Source organism: Anomaloglossus baeobatrachus, chromosome 12 (genome assembly GCF_048569485.1).
Source record: "Anomaloglossus baeobatrachus isolate aAnoBae1 chromosome 12, aAnoBae1.hap1, whole genome shotgun sequence".
In the NCBI taxonomy this organism is placed as follows: Eukaryota; Metazoa; Chordata; class Amphibia; order Anura; family Aromobatidae; genus Anomaloglossus; species Anomaloglossus baeobatrachus.
In genome coordinates, this window is record NC_134364.1 from 129,692,230 (window position 1) to 129,709,453 (window position 17,224).

General features: G+C 48.2%; 1 protein-coding gene across 5 annotated transcripts in view; it reads right to left on the reverse strand.

The window, feature by feature from the left end:
- Positions 1–2,698: 2,698 nt before the first annotated feature.
- The window catches only part of CGN (cingulin), a 41,573-nt gene continuing 27,047 nt past the window's right edge, over positions 2,699–17,224 (reverse strand). For 4 of the 5 annotated variants that reach the window (XM_075330649.1, XM_075330650.1, XM_075330652.1 and 1 more), the window contains exons 7-22: positions 13,178–13,316; positions 12,686–12,898; positions 12,279–12,427; positions 8,651–8,792; positions 8,350–8,562; positions 8,035–8,247; positions 7,728–7,934; positions 7,368–7,625; positions 7,115–7,285; positions 6,872–7,033; positions 6,330–6,419; positions 5,870–5,953; positions 5,326–5,444; positions 5,088–5,196; positions 4,836–4,999; positions 2,699–3,667 (exon numbers count right to left, since the gene is read on the reverse strand). In XM_075330649.1, coding sequence (XP_075186764.1) covers positions 3,538–3,667; positions 4,836–4,999; positions 5,088–5,196; positions 5,326–5,444; positions 5,870–5,953; positions 6,330–6,419; positions 6,872–7,033; positions 7,115–7,285; positions 7,368–7,625; positions 7,728–7,934; positions 8,035–8,247; positions 8,350–8,562; positions 8,651–8,792; positions 12,279–12,427; positions 12,686–12,898; positions 13,178–13,316 — 2,563 coding nt within the window. In that variant the 3' untranslated portion in view covers positions 2,699–3,537. The remainder of the gene's footprint in view (positions 3,668–4,835; positions 5,000–5,087; positions 5,197–5,325; positions 5,445–5,869; positions 5,954–6,329; positions 6,420–6,871; positions 7,034–7,114; positions 7,286–7,367; positions 7,626–7,727; positions 7,935–8,034; positions 8,248–8,349; positions 8,563–8,650; positions 8,793–12,278; positions 12,428–12,685; positions 12,899–13,177; positions 13,317–17,224) is intronic. The other variant, XM_075330653.1, reaches the window with a different exon arrangement.

The following is a 17,224-nucleotide window of genomic DNA, read 5'->3' on the forward strand; positions in this document are numbered from 1 at the left end:
GTACTTCTCGAGTCCGTATGATGACATTCCAAAAGGATAAAATAGCTCCACTCTAGGAGCACCTCTCATGCGTCTGTCTCCTGAAGGGACAGGAAAAACACTGAAGGCTGGAGGTGGGAGGGGCCTTTTAACTGCTCTCTGATCCTATCCCCTATAGGTCTAAGGGATTAACTCCTCCTGTGGTGCTGTCCGCAGGGACGTTCTGGAAAAAGAGAGATTAGATCCCGTGATCCCAACGTATTGTTACCCCTCTATAAATCACTTGTAAGGCCACATCTGGAATATGGGATCCAGTTTTGGGCTCCAACATTTTAAAAAGAATATTCAGAAGTTAGTCAGTTCAAAAGCGGCAACTAGACTAGTACAAGGAATGGAGGCCGCCCGTATGATTAGTAATGGAGGTCGCCCGTATGATGAGTAATGGAGGCCGCCCGTATGATGAGTAATGGAGGCCGCCCGTATGATGAGTAATGGAGGTCGCCCGTATGATGAGTAATGGAGACCCCTGTATGAGGAGTAATGGAGGCCGCCCGTATGAGGAGTAATGGAGGCCGCCTGTATGAGGAGTAATGGAGGCCGCCCGTATGAGGATTAATGGAGGCCGCCCGTATGATGAGAGGATGGAAAAGTTAGATATGTTTAGCTTAGAAAAAAGACGTCTCAGAGGAGATCTCATGTATATGTATAAATACATGTGTGGTCAATATAAAGGACTGGCACATGACTTATTTCTTCCAAAGACAATACTAAGGACCAGGGGGATACACTGCGAGTGGAAGAAAAGCGATTCCGGCAGCTAAATAGGAAAGGGTTCTTTACAGTTAGAGCGGTCAGACTGTGGGATGCGACCACAAGAGGTAGTAATGGCAGATACTATAACAGCTTTATATCGGGGCGGATGATTTCCTCACTACACAACATTGTCGGTTATAAGTGACTTAGGGACAAAATGTAGAACTGGTGGAGGAAGGTTCAACTAGACGGACCTAGGTCTTTTCTCAGCCTGAGTAACTATGTATATATAATTTAATCTTGGGCTGTTCTTTTATCTTGATTCTGTATCCAATGTCCATGAGGTTAGTGTTACACGCTACCTGGGCTGGTTTCTGGCCTGATACAGTCCTGTTAACGGACCAGGCCTATATCTAATGAGGAACTGGTGGCAGACTACCGCACTGTACCGGATAGGCAGAATTCTGTTCCACTGGGGCTAGTGGAAAGTTTTTGTCAACCTGTTGGGATTGTGGGAAAGCTGGGTGTTGGCGGAAGTGACGAGGTCATCTGGCGTGGCCCCGACGTATTCGAGATGTCAGGGTCGGGGCTGTGAGGTGCGTTTTCATCACAGAATGACAGTGTTGTGACTGAGCGGGGCACATCTGAGTGATCCCCCCGGTTTGGTCCAGGACACAGCAGCACGATCTTGTATGACCCGCTGACTGTTTCGGGACACTCATTCACCTCATCGGGGGACACAGAACCTTGGGACACCTCAAAGCTGAAAACTAATGATACTGTTATCACAGAAGCTTCCCACTTCTTCCCAAACTACTGCCTGGGCACCAGTCGTCTGCAGCAACAAAGATGTGGACCCTGTAAAGCTCCTATAATCAGTCGTTACTTGTTGCAGAAGTAAGGTCTGGTGAAGCTCAGGAAGCTTTTACCGCGCGAGCAGAGTGTCCCCTAACCCTGAGTGGGGTGCACTTGTACCTCTATAAGGCTCACTAACACATCAATGATCACCTAGCTCCTATGTTTAGAAGTTGGTGAAATTTGGACATCATCTTCTGCTCCATACAAACCTGCGCTGTGAGCCGAGAGCAGGAGACTACAAGGCTAAAAAGCCACCACCCTGATCATCGACTGCGTCAAGGTACATGGTGCAGCCATACAGGCGTGAGAGGATACTGACTGAACAGTTACAGCCGTCCTCTCCGCTACTATGTGGGTGAAACAATGCACGATCTGAAAAAGAAAAAAAGAGAGGAAGGTAACACCTAAAGAGAAAGGTCTGAGGCCAGACACCAGTGGCATCCACATTACACTATGGAAAACGGAGGAGGTATAGTCTGCCAGGAGGAGCCAATCTTTAATCCTATGTAACACCAGTGTCGGCCTCCAGGTGGCAGCAGACTAGCCCATGGTTCTGTGTCCCCATTGAGAACAATGAAGGTTGTTTTCCCAATGATTTCTCTCTATTCCAGTTGACTTTTCTTCTATTTCTGAGACTTGACAGTTTAGTGGCGGATAATGCAGGGTTAAATTGTGGTAAAGAAGCTTTGGCTATGCAAAACGGATTCTAAGCCGCCAAGGCTCCAGGAACCCACAATATGAGAATTTCCATACAGAAAGCATGCACCCGTTATTGATTATACCCTGCGTTGCACCAGCCATTTGCCAATTAATTGTTCGTGAAATCACTTTCTTTTGTTTCTTGATTCTACACAATACATTCTTTATAACCATTTGTGTGTCACATTCTGGCAATAATCAGAGATGGTGGCATTGTTGGGCGTCACTTGTCCACTATGGCCGCTGATATAGCTGGTGCACAGACAGAAATCACCCTGCTGGAGACCTGTGCACCAGACAGGACGTCTACAACAGGGCCTGCAAGAGGCTGAAATGCAGGACACCGCATATTTATACCTAATCTTATACAGATCCGGCTCACTGTCAAGATCATCTGACCATCATCATGTACAAAATCAGTAGTCCTTTATTTTATGGTGAATTATATAGAAGCACTCGACACAAAATCATATCCCAGTATATAAATCATTACTATGTGGAGAAGACAGAATCCGCTCTTCTTAAGACCACCATGCATTCATAGGGAGCAAAGCTCCCGAGAGGAGCAAAACATGCAACCCCCACCCCCAACTCAGAACCTCGGGGAGGTGATATATATGCATTTTATTTAGATTTCTTTGCTTCATATGCCATGGAGAGATTCTTGTCCTGTGGGAATGTGCTTACCCCATCACCCATACTTTAACTTGTGCCCTCTGCTACATAATAACATGGATTGTACAGTCGTCCCACACGCTCCAATACAAAATTACAAACGTGCAACACGTGGCTCGGGTAGGAAAACGCAAGTACAGACAGTAGACGAGGCTCCTCTGGTCTCTAGTCAGTCAATAGCGCAGTGGTATTGAGGCACTCATTGGATGTAGCTGGATACATGGCATCTAGCACCTTAAAAAGGTCCCTACTGAGGCACAAAAGGTCAGAAGTAGGGCCAAACGCAGCTGGACGGGCTCTACAGGTGTAGAGTGCGGTTACAGATAAGCAGAGTCCATAGACGCATGGCTCTGGCTGCAGTGGAAATACTGCCCGGAAAGGCACGGTGGGCTACATTCTCCATACACCTGTACAACACAATGCCGATGTGTCCGAAGTGCAGCATCACACAGCAGTAACATTCAGAAGGGACCCCCCTCCAGGCTTCATGTAGTGCTCCGGACTCCACAAGGCAGCACAGCGGTCAGCATCCGGCAGCCTGTCCAGCACTGGAGCTGGGCTCCTGGCACATGGTTAGCACGAGCTGGTCTGGAGGTTACTCTCCGTGAGAAGCGAGGTTATAGAGCTGGGATCAAATGGTCTATCAAAGTCCCCATCAGAGCTGAGATCATCGTCATCTGCGGCAGGACGGATCGGCTTACGCCTGCGAAAAGTCACAAAAGCTACTGTTAGGAGAGAATATGGAAGCACCATCTCTAATATAATATTATATATATGTTTTTATATAACCACTATATATTTTTTATAACCAAGTTTTCTTTTGTATATGAGGAGCAAGATTGAGTTTTAAAGCCTGCAGCTGATGTCTGATATATAATGTGTCCACCCATATCCTGCCCACCGCCATTAACTTGAGAACGGCGGCAGCTATAGACATAGAAGTGGTGTCTAGGTATAGTAAAGTAGCCATGCGCTAAAACCACCTATAGCGCCACCTGGTGGAAAACAACGAAGTTAGCATTTTTATCTAGAAAACGGAACGAGAAAGAGGAAAAAAAGTGAATTAAAAAAATTGTAGGGCATCAACAATTCAATACGAATCGACACCTTGCACAGAAATGCTATGATTAGAACGTGTAAAACATGGACAGGGTATGGGTGGACACACTGTATATTTCAGTTTGTTTTCGGATTACTGCTACATATCAGGAAAAGTATGTGTACCCAAGGTCACCACCTGCAGACTGATACAAAGCAACGGAATGCAGATGTGATAAAAGCCTGGTTATCTGTGCAAGTCCAAATTCAAGGCTGAAGATGTTACGTGTCAGAGATGAAGTCGGAAATTAGGAGGCGCTGCAGAGGGAGTTCCAAAAGAGACATACGTCACAGACTTTTTGCATATTTTTTAATACAGCCAATGGCATATTTAGAAATTTTACTAAAAGAATAACCCATTCCTGTTTTCTATAAAAGCTTGTAAAAAAATAATAATAAAGCGCTCGGGTGTCCACCTCCTCATACTACTGAACGAGGCGCTTATACCAGCGACATTTTGTTTGGTCTAATTTCCTCCTGGCTAGCATTCAGTAACTCTTGATTTGAGATTTCAGCAGACATTCATTGTTAAGAAGGTGATTTCCGAAACGATGGAATTTCTCCTTGACACCAGCATCTTCTGCCCCAAACATCTACACTCGGCTGGCCCTGTATCTGGGGCACTAATGACATTGCTCACTATGTTCCCCACTTTTTTGGAAAATAAAGCCTTTGTAGTGTAACACACTTGCTTTTACTCTTCTGAGAGATGTCAGATAAGACTTCAGTAAAAGTAGTTAAGCAGCAGAGACGCCGGGATTCGTGGTTCTTACCGGGACTCTTTCTCCATGGATTTTAGGCGACTCTGGAGCTGTTCATTGATCTCGTGCTGTTCTTCCAGCTCTCGTTGAGCTTTCTTCTTCATCCCCTCCAGACGCTCAATCTCTTCCTCGGCCTCATCCATCTGTCTCTTCAAAGCTTTTACCCTCAAGTTGAGCTAAGACAAAATAGAAGATAATTATCACTGGGTTGTGGTGAGTGAAGCCGTAATGTAATGGCCATTTAGTAAGGGGTATTTATCTCACCTGGTCCTTCTGGTCATTGACTTGGAGTCGCTCATCCTCCAGCTGAATGTTCAGCTCTTTCAGCTTCCTCTCAAGCTTACGGTTTGAGGACAATAATGTGTTCTTTTCCCTGGGGACAAGGATCACTTCATCAATGATATGGAATATTATGATTTCTACCATAACCTCATGTATCAGGCACTAAAGGGATTCACACTGCTGATGAGAAGTTTCCCTCCATTACTGTAGATGCCCGTACCTCTCCTCCTGCTGCAGACGCTCCTGGACCTCCTGCAGTTTGGCCTCCAGCTGGGACACATTGGAGCTGGGTTTCTGCTGCCCCTCCATTCCTGACAGACGGTTCTTTAAATCTTTATTCTGAAAGACAAAAGGCGGCCATTAGGTATCACTACAAAAGCAAAGTAATCTGATCACATGGCCGGCTTTCGACAAAGCATATATGGAATGGAATGACGGTCCTGGACAATGACGATTGGTCGACCTGTACTTCCATATGGTCACTGGCCGGTAATACTCTTACAGCAGGGGAGACAATATCCCGGGAGCGATGACTCTCACGAGAATGGATCATGGCCAGCATACTACCTGGATCTGAGATCTCTCACTTATAGACATTTATTCCAGATGCATACGTGATAAGTGAGCACTCCTAATACACTGACTAGTCCTATCTGAATGCGGAACATTTCCTGAGCATTACCGCCATCTGCAGGCAGAATCGAGCGCTAACCTTTCAGGCCTAGAAAGTTCACACACACAGCTGCTAAATATAAAGCCCCCACCTGTCTCTCCAAGGAGATCTTATCACACTCCAGGTCCTGGCGGCTGGTCCTCTCCTGCATGAGCTCCGCTCTTAACTGCTCCATCTGTGGACAGGATGATGAGGGGGACAAAACATGAAGCATCACCACGAGTGCAAGAGTTGCCAGGAAATACGAATAAAGCAAAGAAAAGTTATGTCTAAGGCCTTTCGATGTACTCTTCCTCCGCAGCCTACCCCTTACTCTTCCTGAGTGTCACCCTCCTTTTGGGTTGGGTGCCTCTTCAGGGTAATCTCTTCCTCCATAGCCTACATCTTGCTCTCACTGGGTGACATCTAGCACCATAAGGTCACACCTAAATTGTACTTCTTGGCTTACTATGAGGACTGGTGTTCGTCCTGTCTTGGCATACTTGCACATTTGGACACCACGTGACGCATAGTGATTTGGTGCGGTAGATTTTACACTACGGCAGCATTACCTGGTCCCGGCTACGGTTCACCCGATCAGTGAGGAGCTCTACAGAATTCTTCTCCTCATCGAGCTCCACCTCCAGACGCTTCAATTTGTCCTATACAGAAAAACACAAATATGTAGAGCGGTGTCGCCACAATTACAAGGTCAGACCTGGGAGGAACAGACTCATGTGCACCAGGTGCCAAGAAAAAGGCAGCAAGAGGAAATATACCGGGATACAACTATACTGACAGAGAGGGAGTATTGAGGGGCGATACACTGGAAGGCAATACATGGTATGATTGTACACGAGCCGCTATCTGCTCAAGTTTTTTTGTTTTTTTTTATTACTCCACTTCAAAATGAAGAAAAAAAATCTAGCTCATAAAGTTACACTGCAGTTTATACAGGAGAGCCAAAGTAAATGTAGCAGAGATACTTTGTGCTCTTGGGGGACACTGTCCCCCCCCCCACAATGTAACCTTAGCGTTTGACCTCTCACAAGGTCTGCACACAAATCTCCGTAAATATTCTCCAGTCCTGACCACAATACCGCTTCACACTCACCTCCAGCACTTTCACCTGTCGGGAACGATCATCTTGGACTCGTTTCTTGGACTCGATGTCCTGTTCTAGGCTCTGTAGCCTCTGACTGACCAGCTCCTTGTCCAGCACTGCACTCTCCTTCTCAGCTTGGCTGTCCTGATGAGCCAGCTTCAGACGCTGCACCTGAGGATACAGCTCCGCATTACATTACTGTGAGCACCCCCACTGACATACATTCACAATTGTAGACTAGAGGCTTATTACCTCTTCCTGCAGCCGGTTGACATTTATCTGAAGCTTCTCAGCTTCAGCTGCCTTCTCCTTGGCTTGTTTTTGGGAGTCGCTTATCTCCTTGCGAGCCTTTTCCTTGTATTCTTCTAATTGCATCTGCAAAAGCTCCAGAGAATCCCTGGATTCATGTGACATACTGTCCAGCTGAGAGAAGAGGCAGTGGTCAGGGATAAGTCACTTATCCTTCAAACTTACGGCAGAAGCAGTGACCCCATCTGTCCTTTACCTGTCTGGTCAGTTTATCCATAGACTTGTCCAGGAGCCGCTTCTGTTCTTCCAGCTCATTCTTGGTCTTCTTCAGCTGGTCCTTCTGTTTTATCTCCTCCTGGTAACACTCCTGCAGCTCTTCATACTCCAATGTCAAGCGCTTCAAGTTCCTCTGAGCCTCGTCCAGTCTGTTCTCCATTTCTCTCCTCGCTGTGGCAAACTCCTGGCCTTGGTCTGTGGCTTCTCCAAGGGACTCCTCCATCTTCTTCCGCTCGGCCTCAGAGATAAAAAGCAAATATTTTACTACTATATAGAACCTTGTGGAATTACTTTGTCCCCTTAAGAAGCAGGGCACATGGTAAATGAAGGCTACACTCACTTCCATCCTGCCAATTCTGTCCTTAAGCCTTGTCTCTGCCCTCTGGAGATCATCGCAGAACGTCTTCAGTTCCTTCACCTGAGCCTCCAGCCCCAGGATCTTTCTGCGGAGGTCATCGTTCTCATCACGGGTGTCCTGCAGCGTGCTCTCAATCACTTGGCGCATGTGCTCTGAATCTGCCTTCTCATCCTCTAGTTTTTTCTTGGTCTAAAAATTGAACCTCTACATTAATAACCTGCTCAAGACTCATCCTCTTCCTGTTATCCGGTTCCATATGACTCAAATAGCATGTACATGGTTTGCTCACCTTGAGGAGATCCTCATAGTCCCTCTTGGTTTGTTGCAGGTCCCTGTTGAATTTGTCACGCATCTTTTCTGCCTCGCGATCGTGGCCTGACACTTCGTCCTTTAATGCTCCTTTCAGGGCTGATAGCTCCCGGTCTCGCTGGTATATAGAGTCCTCCAGCCGCTCCTTCTCCTGCATTAGAGGCTTTACTTGGTCCTGGAATTGCTGTAGCTCCTGTGAGATACAATTGAGACCCGCCATCATAAACCAGGTTCAGGGTCCCCAACACATCAGTGGGCCACCAGACTTATGGCCACCCGGTACATCCCTTCTTACCCTCATGTGGTCCTCGTACTCTTTCTTGGATTCATGCAGCTCTCGGTTGAACTGTTCGCGCAGTTGCTCTATGTCTTGGTCTCGTCCAGACACTTCATCCTTCAGCGCCCCCTTTAAGGCAGACAGCTCCCTATCCCGCTGGCGTAGAGTCTCGTCCAGCCGCTGCTTTTCCTGCATCAGCTGCTTCACCTGATCCTGAAATCTTTGCAGCTCCTGATGGTAAAACAGGGATTGATGAGAACACATTCTGATAACAACGAATCCCTACCACATTTCCAGACTGCATGGTTACAGGACAGACCTTCCTTGTGACCTCGGCTTCCTCCACATCCACCGAGCCTTTTTTCACTTGGTTTAGCTCTGACTGCACCAGGGAGAAGCGATTTTTCATCTCGGTCAGCTCATCTTCATTCTCCTCTTTCTCAAGCTTCAGCTGCAAAACCCTGAAATTCATGTGATAGAACTTAAAATTATCACCGATTGTCTACATAGATCCCAGATGTGATCGCTGCAATCTCCTTCCACCTCTTATCACAAGAGAAGATGTGTGTCATGATCCAGGACCGGTATTCCCCGCTCCAGGGTATCCCAGACCCGGCCTGGTCATGTCAGGGGTTAACTCCCCTCGGGCCTGTTCAGTTTTCAGGAGACACTATATCTGGGCGCTGCACTTGCATTCCAGTGCTGGTTATAGTTTTGCTCTGCAGCCTGTGACTGGCTCTGGTGAGATTTCCAGTTTGATGTGACTCCTTGTTACCTTTCCCTGACCCGTACCTTCCTCCGTTCGTCCATCTGCCCCAGTCCTTGACTTCCCGCTCCTGTCATTTGTTCACCCATCCTTGTTTGTCCTCTTCCCGTGTTTGTCTCCTCACCCTCCGGTCTTGTCTTCTGTTCCCTGTGCCCTACGTGTCCCCTCTGCATACCTGATCTCTTGGCATCCAACCTCAGCTGTTTTCTGACCTGATCTTGATCCTCCCTCTGCACTAACGAGACATCCCGACTAGACCCTGACTGTTTGACTACTCTATTGCCCCCTAGTGGTTCGCGTGTGAACTGCCTGCTGCAGTTACTCTGCTGTACTTCAGCCTCCCTCTTGTTACAGTGCTACTTGGACTCTCCTTCACTACTCTGCTGCCACCTAGTGGGGAGTACGCTGTACTACTTCTTACCAGCCCTTTGTACAGTGTGACAATATGGAGAAGTCACTTCTGTAAATTTTGAGCTGAGATTACTAGTGATGAGCGAGCTCGGCTACATTTAGGTACTTGATAATCGTTACGAGCATTTTGAGGCTCAGAAGGGCTCAACTTGTTTACCAAGTATAATGGACGTCTATAGGGAACATGAACATTTTTTAGAAGATCTTTTGGAAAAATGCATGAGTTCCCCATAGACTTTAGACTTCGTTATGGGCACCCGAGCATGGCAGTGCTCGCTCATCATTAGTGATTACTGTGCTGACCCTTGGGAACCACCACTTACTGCGTCATTACTAAGTATTGGGTCATTTCCACAAACGGATGTAATAGTAAAACTTGTGATCCAGGGGGACACAGGGGCCATGGTCAGCCCTTCCCCTCCCCCAACACTTACTGCAGGAGGGTCACCGGCTGCTATAATGGCAGCCCGGGCTGCCGTCTTACAACATCTATCAGCCCACGTTAAATGAACATCCATGAACCTGATGATTAAGTCTCTAAATAAGACTAAAATGGAGTAGGGAAAAAGCAGAGAAAAAAAAACACACGAAAGCCAGAATAATTTTTGTTTATCTTCCCTCCTTCTTCAAAAATAGAAAATCTGAATAAACAGCGATGAAAAACCTGCAACGACCTGAAAGTGTTAATGGTAAAACCCTGACCTCGTCCTGCACAAGACGTCACTGAAAACGGACACTTAAGTATTGGCGCTCAGATCACTGAGACATAAAGAAAGAGGCGGAAACACACAGTCTGATTGTGATGGCACGGATCCGCAGAGTATCCGCAGAGTACGGCGACCGCCACCGGCCGCACAACGCAGAACATACACAGGAAGAAGCAAAGACAACTCAAGCTGCGAAAACCCTCAGACGTGAGGAGAGTCATGGGGATCAGACCGGGAGGACAAAAGAAAGAAAAAATTACGCTGTGGGTTAAATGGACATTTCTGGGGATAAAAAAAACAAAGCCGAGGTTTTATGCTTTGTTCACAACGACCTGAGATATAAAAGTGATTTTCATGGAATTCAGGCTTTACATTTGGTTTCTCTGCCTCCTCCACCTGGGTCACGCCCACTCCTCCTCCACCTGGGTCACGCCCACTCCTCCTCCACCTGGGTCACGCCCACTCCTCCTCCACCTGGGTCACGCCCACTCCTCCTCCACCTGGGTCACGCCCACTCCTCCTCCACCTGGGTCACGCCCACTCCTCCTCCACCTGGGTCACGCCCACTCCTCCTCCACCTGGGTCACGCCCACTCCTCCTCCACCTGGGTCACGCCCACTCCTCCTCCACCTGGGTCACGCCCACTCCTCCTCCACCTTGGTCACGCCCACTCCTCCTCCACCTTGGTCACGCCCACTCCTCCTCCACCTTGGTCACGCCCACTCCTCCTCCACCTTGGTCACGCCCACTCCTCCTCCACCTTGGTCACGCTCACTCCTCCTCCTTGGTCACACTCACTCCTCCTCCTTGGCCATACTCACTCCTCCACCTTGGTCACACTCACTCCTCCACCTTGGTCACACTCACTCCTCCACCTTGGTCACACTCACTCCTCCACCTTGGTCACACTCACTCCTCCACCTTGGTCACACTCACTCCTCCACCTTGGTCACACTCACTCCTCCACCTTGGTCACACTCACTCCTCCACCTTGGTCACACTCACTCCTCCACCTTGGTCACACTCACTCCTCCACCTTGGTCACACTCACTCCTCCACCTTGGTCACACTCACTCCTCCACCTTGGTCACACTCACTCCTCCTCCTTGGTCACACTCACTCCTCCACCTTGGTCACACTCACTCCTCCACCTTGGTCACACTCACTCCTCCACCTTGGTCACACTCACTCCTCCACCTTGGTCACACTCACTCCTCCACCTTGGTCACACTCACTCCTCCACCTTGGTCACACTCACTCCTCCACCTTGGTCACACTCACTCCTCCACCTTGGTCACACTCACTCCTCCACCTTGGTCACACTCACTCCTCCACCTTGGTCACACTCACTCCTCCACCTTGGTCACACTCACTCCTCCACCTTGGTCACACTCACTCCTCCACCTTGGTCACACTCACTCCTCCACCTTGGTCACACTCACTCCTCCTCCTTGGTCACACTCACTCCTCCTCCTTGGTCACACTCACTCCTCCTCCTTGGTCACACTCACTCCTCCACCTTGGTCACACTCACTCCTCCACCTTGGTCACACTCACTCCTCCACCTTGGTCACACTCACTCCTCCACCTTGGTCACACTCACTCCTCCTCCTTGGTCACACTCACTCCTCCTCCTTGGTCACACTCACTCCTCCACCTTGGTCACACTCACTCCTCCACCTTGGTCACACTCACTCCTCCACCTTGGTCACACTCACTCCTCCACCTTGGTCACACTCACTCCTCCACCTTGGTCACACTCACTCCTCCACCTTGGTCACACTCACTCCTCCACCTTGGTCACACTCACTCCTCCACCTTGGTCACACTCACTCCTCCACCTTGGTCACACTCACTCCTCCACCTTGGTCACACTCACTCCTCCACCTTGGTCACACTCACTCCTCCACCTTGGTCACACTCACTCCTCCTCCTTGGTCACACTCACTCCTCCTCCTTGGTCACACTCACTCCTCCACCTTGGTCACACTCACTCCTCCACCTTGGTCACACTCACTCCTCCACCTTGGTCACACTCACTCCTCCACCTTGGTCATACTCACTCCTCCTTTGTTTTGCGGAGCTCCTCCTTATTTTTCTGGAACATCTCCTTCCATTGGTTGATCTCTTCGCTGCTTTCCTCCACTTCTCGCTGCAAGTTTCTCACAACCTGGTTTATTTTCTGCCGCTCAGCCTCCAGGCTCAGCTGGTCCTGAGGGAAGCAATAGAGAGGACTACTCCTGAGGACATGGCCTGATACAGCCTGGTGGAACGGCGATCCACAGGACACAGTACTAGACACTCAAAGAATCAGAGAAAAGCAAGGAAAATAGCGCTAGATGTAGAGTAAAGGTTAATGGATAGACGGCAGTGAGCAGAGGATAACCAGACACATGGCTGTGCAGTGCGCATAGCCACCAGCAGCAGAACGGGCCCTACATAGACCGGCCGGTGCATGACTCGCTGGTACCTGCGATACGTTGTCCATGTTTTTCCGTAGTTGCTGCACGTCGCTCTGGTACTGCTGTCGGACACGCTCCAGCTCCTGGTCATGATTTGCCACCTCCTCCTTCAGCGCCCCCTTCAGGGCTGTCAGTTCTCGCTCCTTCTGTCTCAGCAGATCGTCCTGCCTGTACCGAATCTGCAAAACTGCATCCAACTCTTCCTGCATTTCTTGCAGCTCCTAAAGGGGCGAAGGGAGGTTGGTGGAGCCGGACATGTGCAGATGGGCATTTCACATTGCTGGGCCTGATGATTGTTCACGGCCCGGGAAACATGGGGCCGCTCCTCTTGTCCACTCAGGTGACAGGGACAATGTAAGTGACCTCTGGACCGGACCTAAGTGCTCAGAATATTAATGAAGACGCACAGGCTCTGTTTTAACCAGTAAAGTAAAACAGGCAGCTCAAGCAAGCCAAGCTCTGCTATAGAGAGGATGGAAGGGCCCGGAAGCAGCCGTTACCTTCAGGAGAGCGTGCTTGTCCCCGGTGGCCCCCTTTAAGCGCATTTGGTTCACCTCTTCTTTGGCATCTTGAAGTTTCCCTTCCAGGGATCGCAGTTTAGTTTCCACTTGTTCTTTACTCATCCGCACCTCAATCAACCTGAGCAAAAGAGAGCAAATATGTTATACGACTAAATACACAGCGCCAGTGTCAGATATGGGCGAGTGATACACCAAATGCATCCAGTCCCAAAATACAACTACGTGCAACTAATCCTATATGGTGAGATCATGCAAAATCCAGCACGATCTAAAGACCTGCAGTACACATATTCAGACTGCAGATGGCGCCACAGACTGTGTCATAGGGAGACATTTACAGGGAAGACTCAATACACTAGAAGATCAAAAAGGTAATTTCAGTAATTCAATACAAAAAGGGAAAACACATTATATATAAAGTCATTACACACAGAGGGATCTATTCCTATATATTATATAGAGTCATTACACACAGAGGGATCTATTCCTATATATTATATAGAGTCATTACACACAGAGGGATCTATTCCTATATATTATATAGAGTCATTACACACAGAGGGATCTATTCCTATATATTCTATAGTCATTACACACAGAGGGATCTATTCCTATATATTATATAGAGTCATTACACACAGAGGGATCTATTCCTATATTCTATAGAGTCATTACACACAGAGGGATCTATTCCTATATATTATATAGAGTCATTACACACAGAGGGATCTATTCCTATATATTATATAGAGTCATTACACACAGAGGGATCTATTCCTATATTCTATATAGAGTCATTACACACAGAGGGATCTATTCCTATATATTATATAAAGTCATTACACACAGAGGGATCTATTCCTATATATTATATACAGTCATTACACACAGAGGGATCTATTTCATGTGTTTATTTCTGTTAATGTTGATGAATACGGCTTACAGCTGATAAAAACCCAAAAGTCATTATCTCAGAAAATTAGAATATTATATAAGACCACCTGAAAAAATTATTTTTAACCCCAGAAATGTTGGCGCCTCCTGAAAAGTCTGTGCAGTAAATGGCTCAATACTTGGTCGGGTCCTTTTGCATGAATTCCTGCATCAATGTGGCAATGTGGCAGGAGGTGATCAGCCTGTGGCACTGCTGAGGTGTTATGGAGCCCAGGTTGCTTTGATAGCCGCCTTCAGCTCGTCTGCATTGTTGGCTCTGGTGTCTCTCATAGGTTCTCTATGGGGTTTAGGTCAGGCGAGTTTGCTGCCAATCAAGCACAGTGATACTGTGGTTAGTAAACCAGGTATTGGTACTGTTGGCAGTGTGGACAGGGGACAAGTCTTGCTGGAAAATGACTTATCCATCTCCAAAAAGCTTGTCTGCAGAGGGAAGCATGAAGTGCTGTACAATGTCCTGGTAGATGGCTGCGCTGACTTTGGTCTTGATAAAACACAGTGGAGCTACACCAGCAGATGACATGGCCCAAACCATCACTGATTGTGGAGACTTCACACCAGACCTCAGCAGCTTGGATTGTGGCCTCCTCTTCCTCCAGACTCTGGGACCGCGATTTCTACGCTGAGAACAGTCCAGTGCTTTTTCTCCTTGGCCCAGGTAAGACGCTTCTGGCGTTGTCTATTGGTCATGAGTGGCCTGACACAAGGAATGTGACACTTGTAGCCCATGTCCTGGATACGTCTGTGTGCGGTGGCTCTAGAAGCACTGACTCCAGCAGCGTCCACTCCTTGTGAAATTTTTGAATGGCTTTTTCTTAATCTTATCAAGGCTGTGGTTATCCCGGTTGCTTGTGCACCTTTTCTACCACACTTTTCTCTTCCACTCAACTCTCCATTAATATGCTTGGATACAGCTCTCTGAACAGCCAGCTTGTTTAGCAATGACCTTTTGTGGCTTACCCTCCTTGTGGAGTGCGTCAGTGACTGCCTTATGGAAATCTGTCAAGTCAGCAGTCTTCCCCATGATTGTGTAGCCTACTGAACCAGACTAAGGGACCATTTTAGGAAAACTTTGCATGTGTTTTGCGGTAATTACTCTAATTTTGTGAGATAATGACTTTTGGATTTTACCGTATTTTTCGCTGTATAAGACGCACTTTTGTTACCCCAAATTTTGGGGGAAAGTAGGGGGTGCGTCTTATAAACCGAATATACGGGGGGGGGGAGGTGTACACATATACATATACATATATATATATATACACACATATATATATACACACTGCAGGGTCCGCTCTGGAGTGGTGCTGGGGGCAGGTGACAGCTGCGAGTGGCAGCGTTTGATCTCCTGCTCCCGCTCATATAATATGCACAGCCGCTGTCCAGCAGTGTGGTGCTGAAACCGCATCACGCTGAGTGGCTGGGGCATATTATATCTGCCTGCCCCCCTGTGATCGCACATGCCCCCCTGTGTTAGCTATGGCCCCCGTGCTGCTGCCCATAGTAAAATAAAAAAACTCTTTACTTACCTCCTCCAGCGTGTCTCCCCGGTCTCCCTCCTGGTGCTGTGATCAGGCACGCAGAGATTTCACTCTGCTGTGCCGATCACATGACCGGACCGTGAACCAGGAAATGCAGGCAGGAGGCCGGAGCTCAACCCCAAGGAGGGGGACACGAGGGAGCACAGTGCTGGAGAAGGTAAGGAAAGAGTTTATTTTACTAAAAGCAGCAGCCTGCGGGCGATATCTAACACATGGGGGTCTGTGTGTGGCAGCCACAGGGGGGGGCCGTGTGTGGCAGCCACAGGGGGGGCCGTGTGTGGCAGCCACAGGGGGGGCCGTGTGTGGCAGCCACAGGGGGGGGCCGTGTGTGGCAGCCACAGGGGGGGCCGTGTGTGGCAGCCACAGGGGGGGCCGTGTGTGTCAGGCACAGGGGGGGCCGTGTGTGTCAGGCACAGGGGGGGCCGTGTGTGTCAGGCACAGGGGGGGCCGTGTGTGTCAGGCACAGGGGGGGCCGTGTGTGTCAGGCACAGGGGGGGCCGTGTGTGTCAGGCACAGGGGGGGCCGTGTGTGTCAGGCACAGGGGGGGCCGTGTGTGTCAGGCACAGGGGGGGGCCGTGTGTGTCAGGCACAGGGGGGGCCGTGTGTGTCAGGCACAGGGGGGGCCGTGTGTGGCAGCCACAGGGGGGCCGTGTGTAGCAGCCACAGGGGGGGCCGTGTGTAGCAGCCACAGGGGGGCCGTGTGTGGCAGCCACAGGGGGGGGCCGTGTGTGGCAGCCACAGGGGGGGCCGTGTGTGGCAGCCACAGGGGGCGTGTGCCAGCACAAGGGGGCTATATTCAATATAAGGTGGCCATATCCAGATTAAGGGGGTTAATTTTAGGATGGGGGGGCTATGAGGGACATATACCCTATATGATTTGTTAGACGGGCACTGGAATTATAAGACGGACCCCATTTATTAAAAAAAAAATTATTCCTTCACCAAATTTGGGGGTGCGTCTTATAATCCGGTGCGTCTTATAAAGCGAAAAATACGGTAATTGGCTATAAGCCATAATTATCAACAATAACAGAAATAAACACATGAAATAGATCCCTCTGTGTGTAATGACTCTAGATAATATATAGGAATAGATCCCTCTGTGTGTAATGACTCTAGATAATATATAGGAATAGATGCCTCTGTGTGTAATGTCTCTATATAATATATAGGAATAGATCCCTCTGTGTGTAATGACTTTATATAATATATAGGAATAGATCCCTCTGTGTGTAATGACTGTATATAATATATAGGAATAGATCCCTCTGTGTGTAATGTCTCTATATAATATATAGGAATAGATCCCTCTGTGTGTAATGTCTCTATATAATATATAGGAATAGATCCCTCTGTGTGTAATGTCTCTATATAATATATAGGAATAGATTCCTCTGTGTGTAATGACTATATAATATATAGGAATAGACCCCTCTGTGTGTAATGACTCTATATAATATATAGAAATAGATGCCTCTGTGTGTAAGGACTCTACATAATATATAATAAACACATGAAATAGATCCCTCTGTGT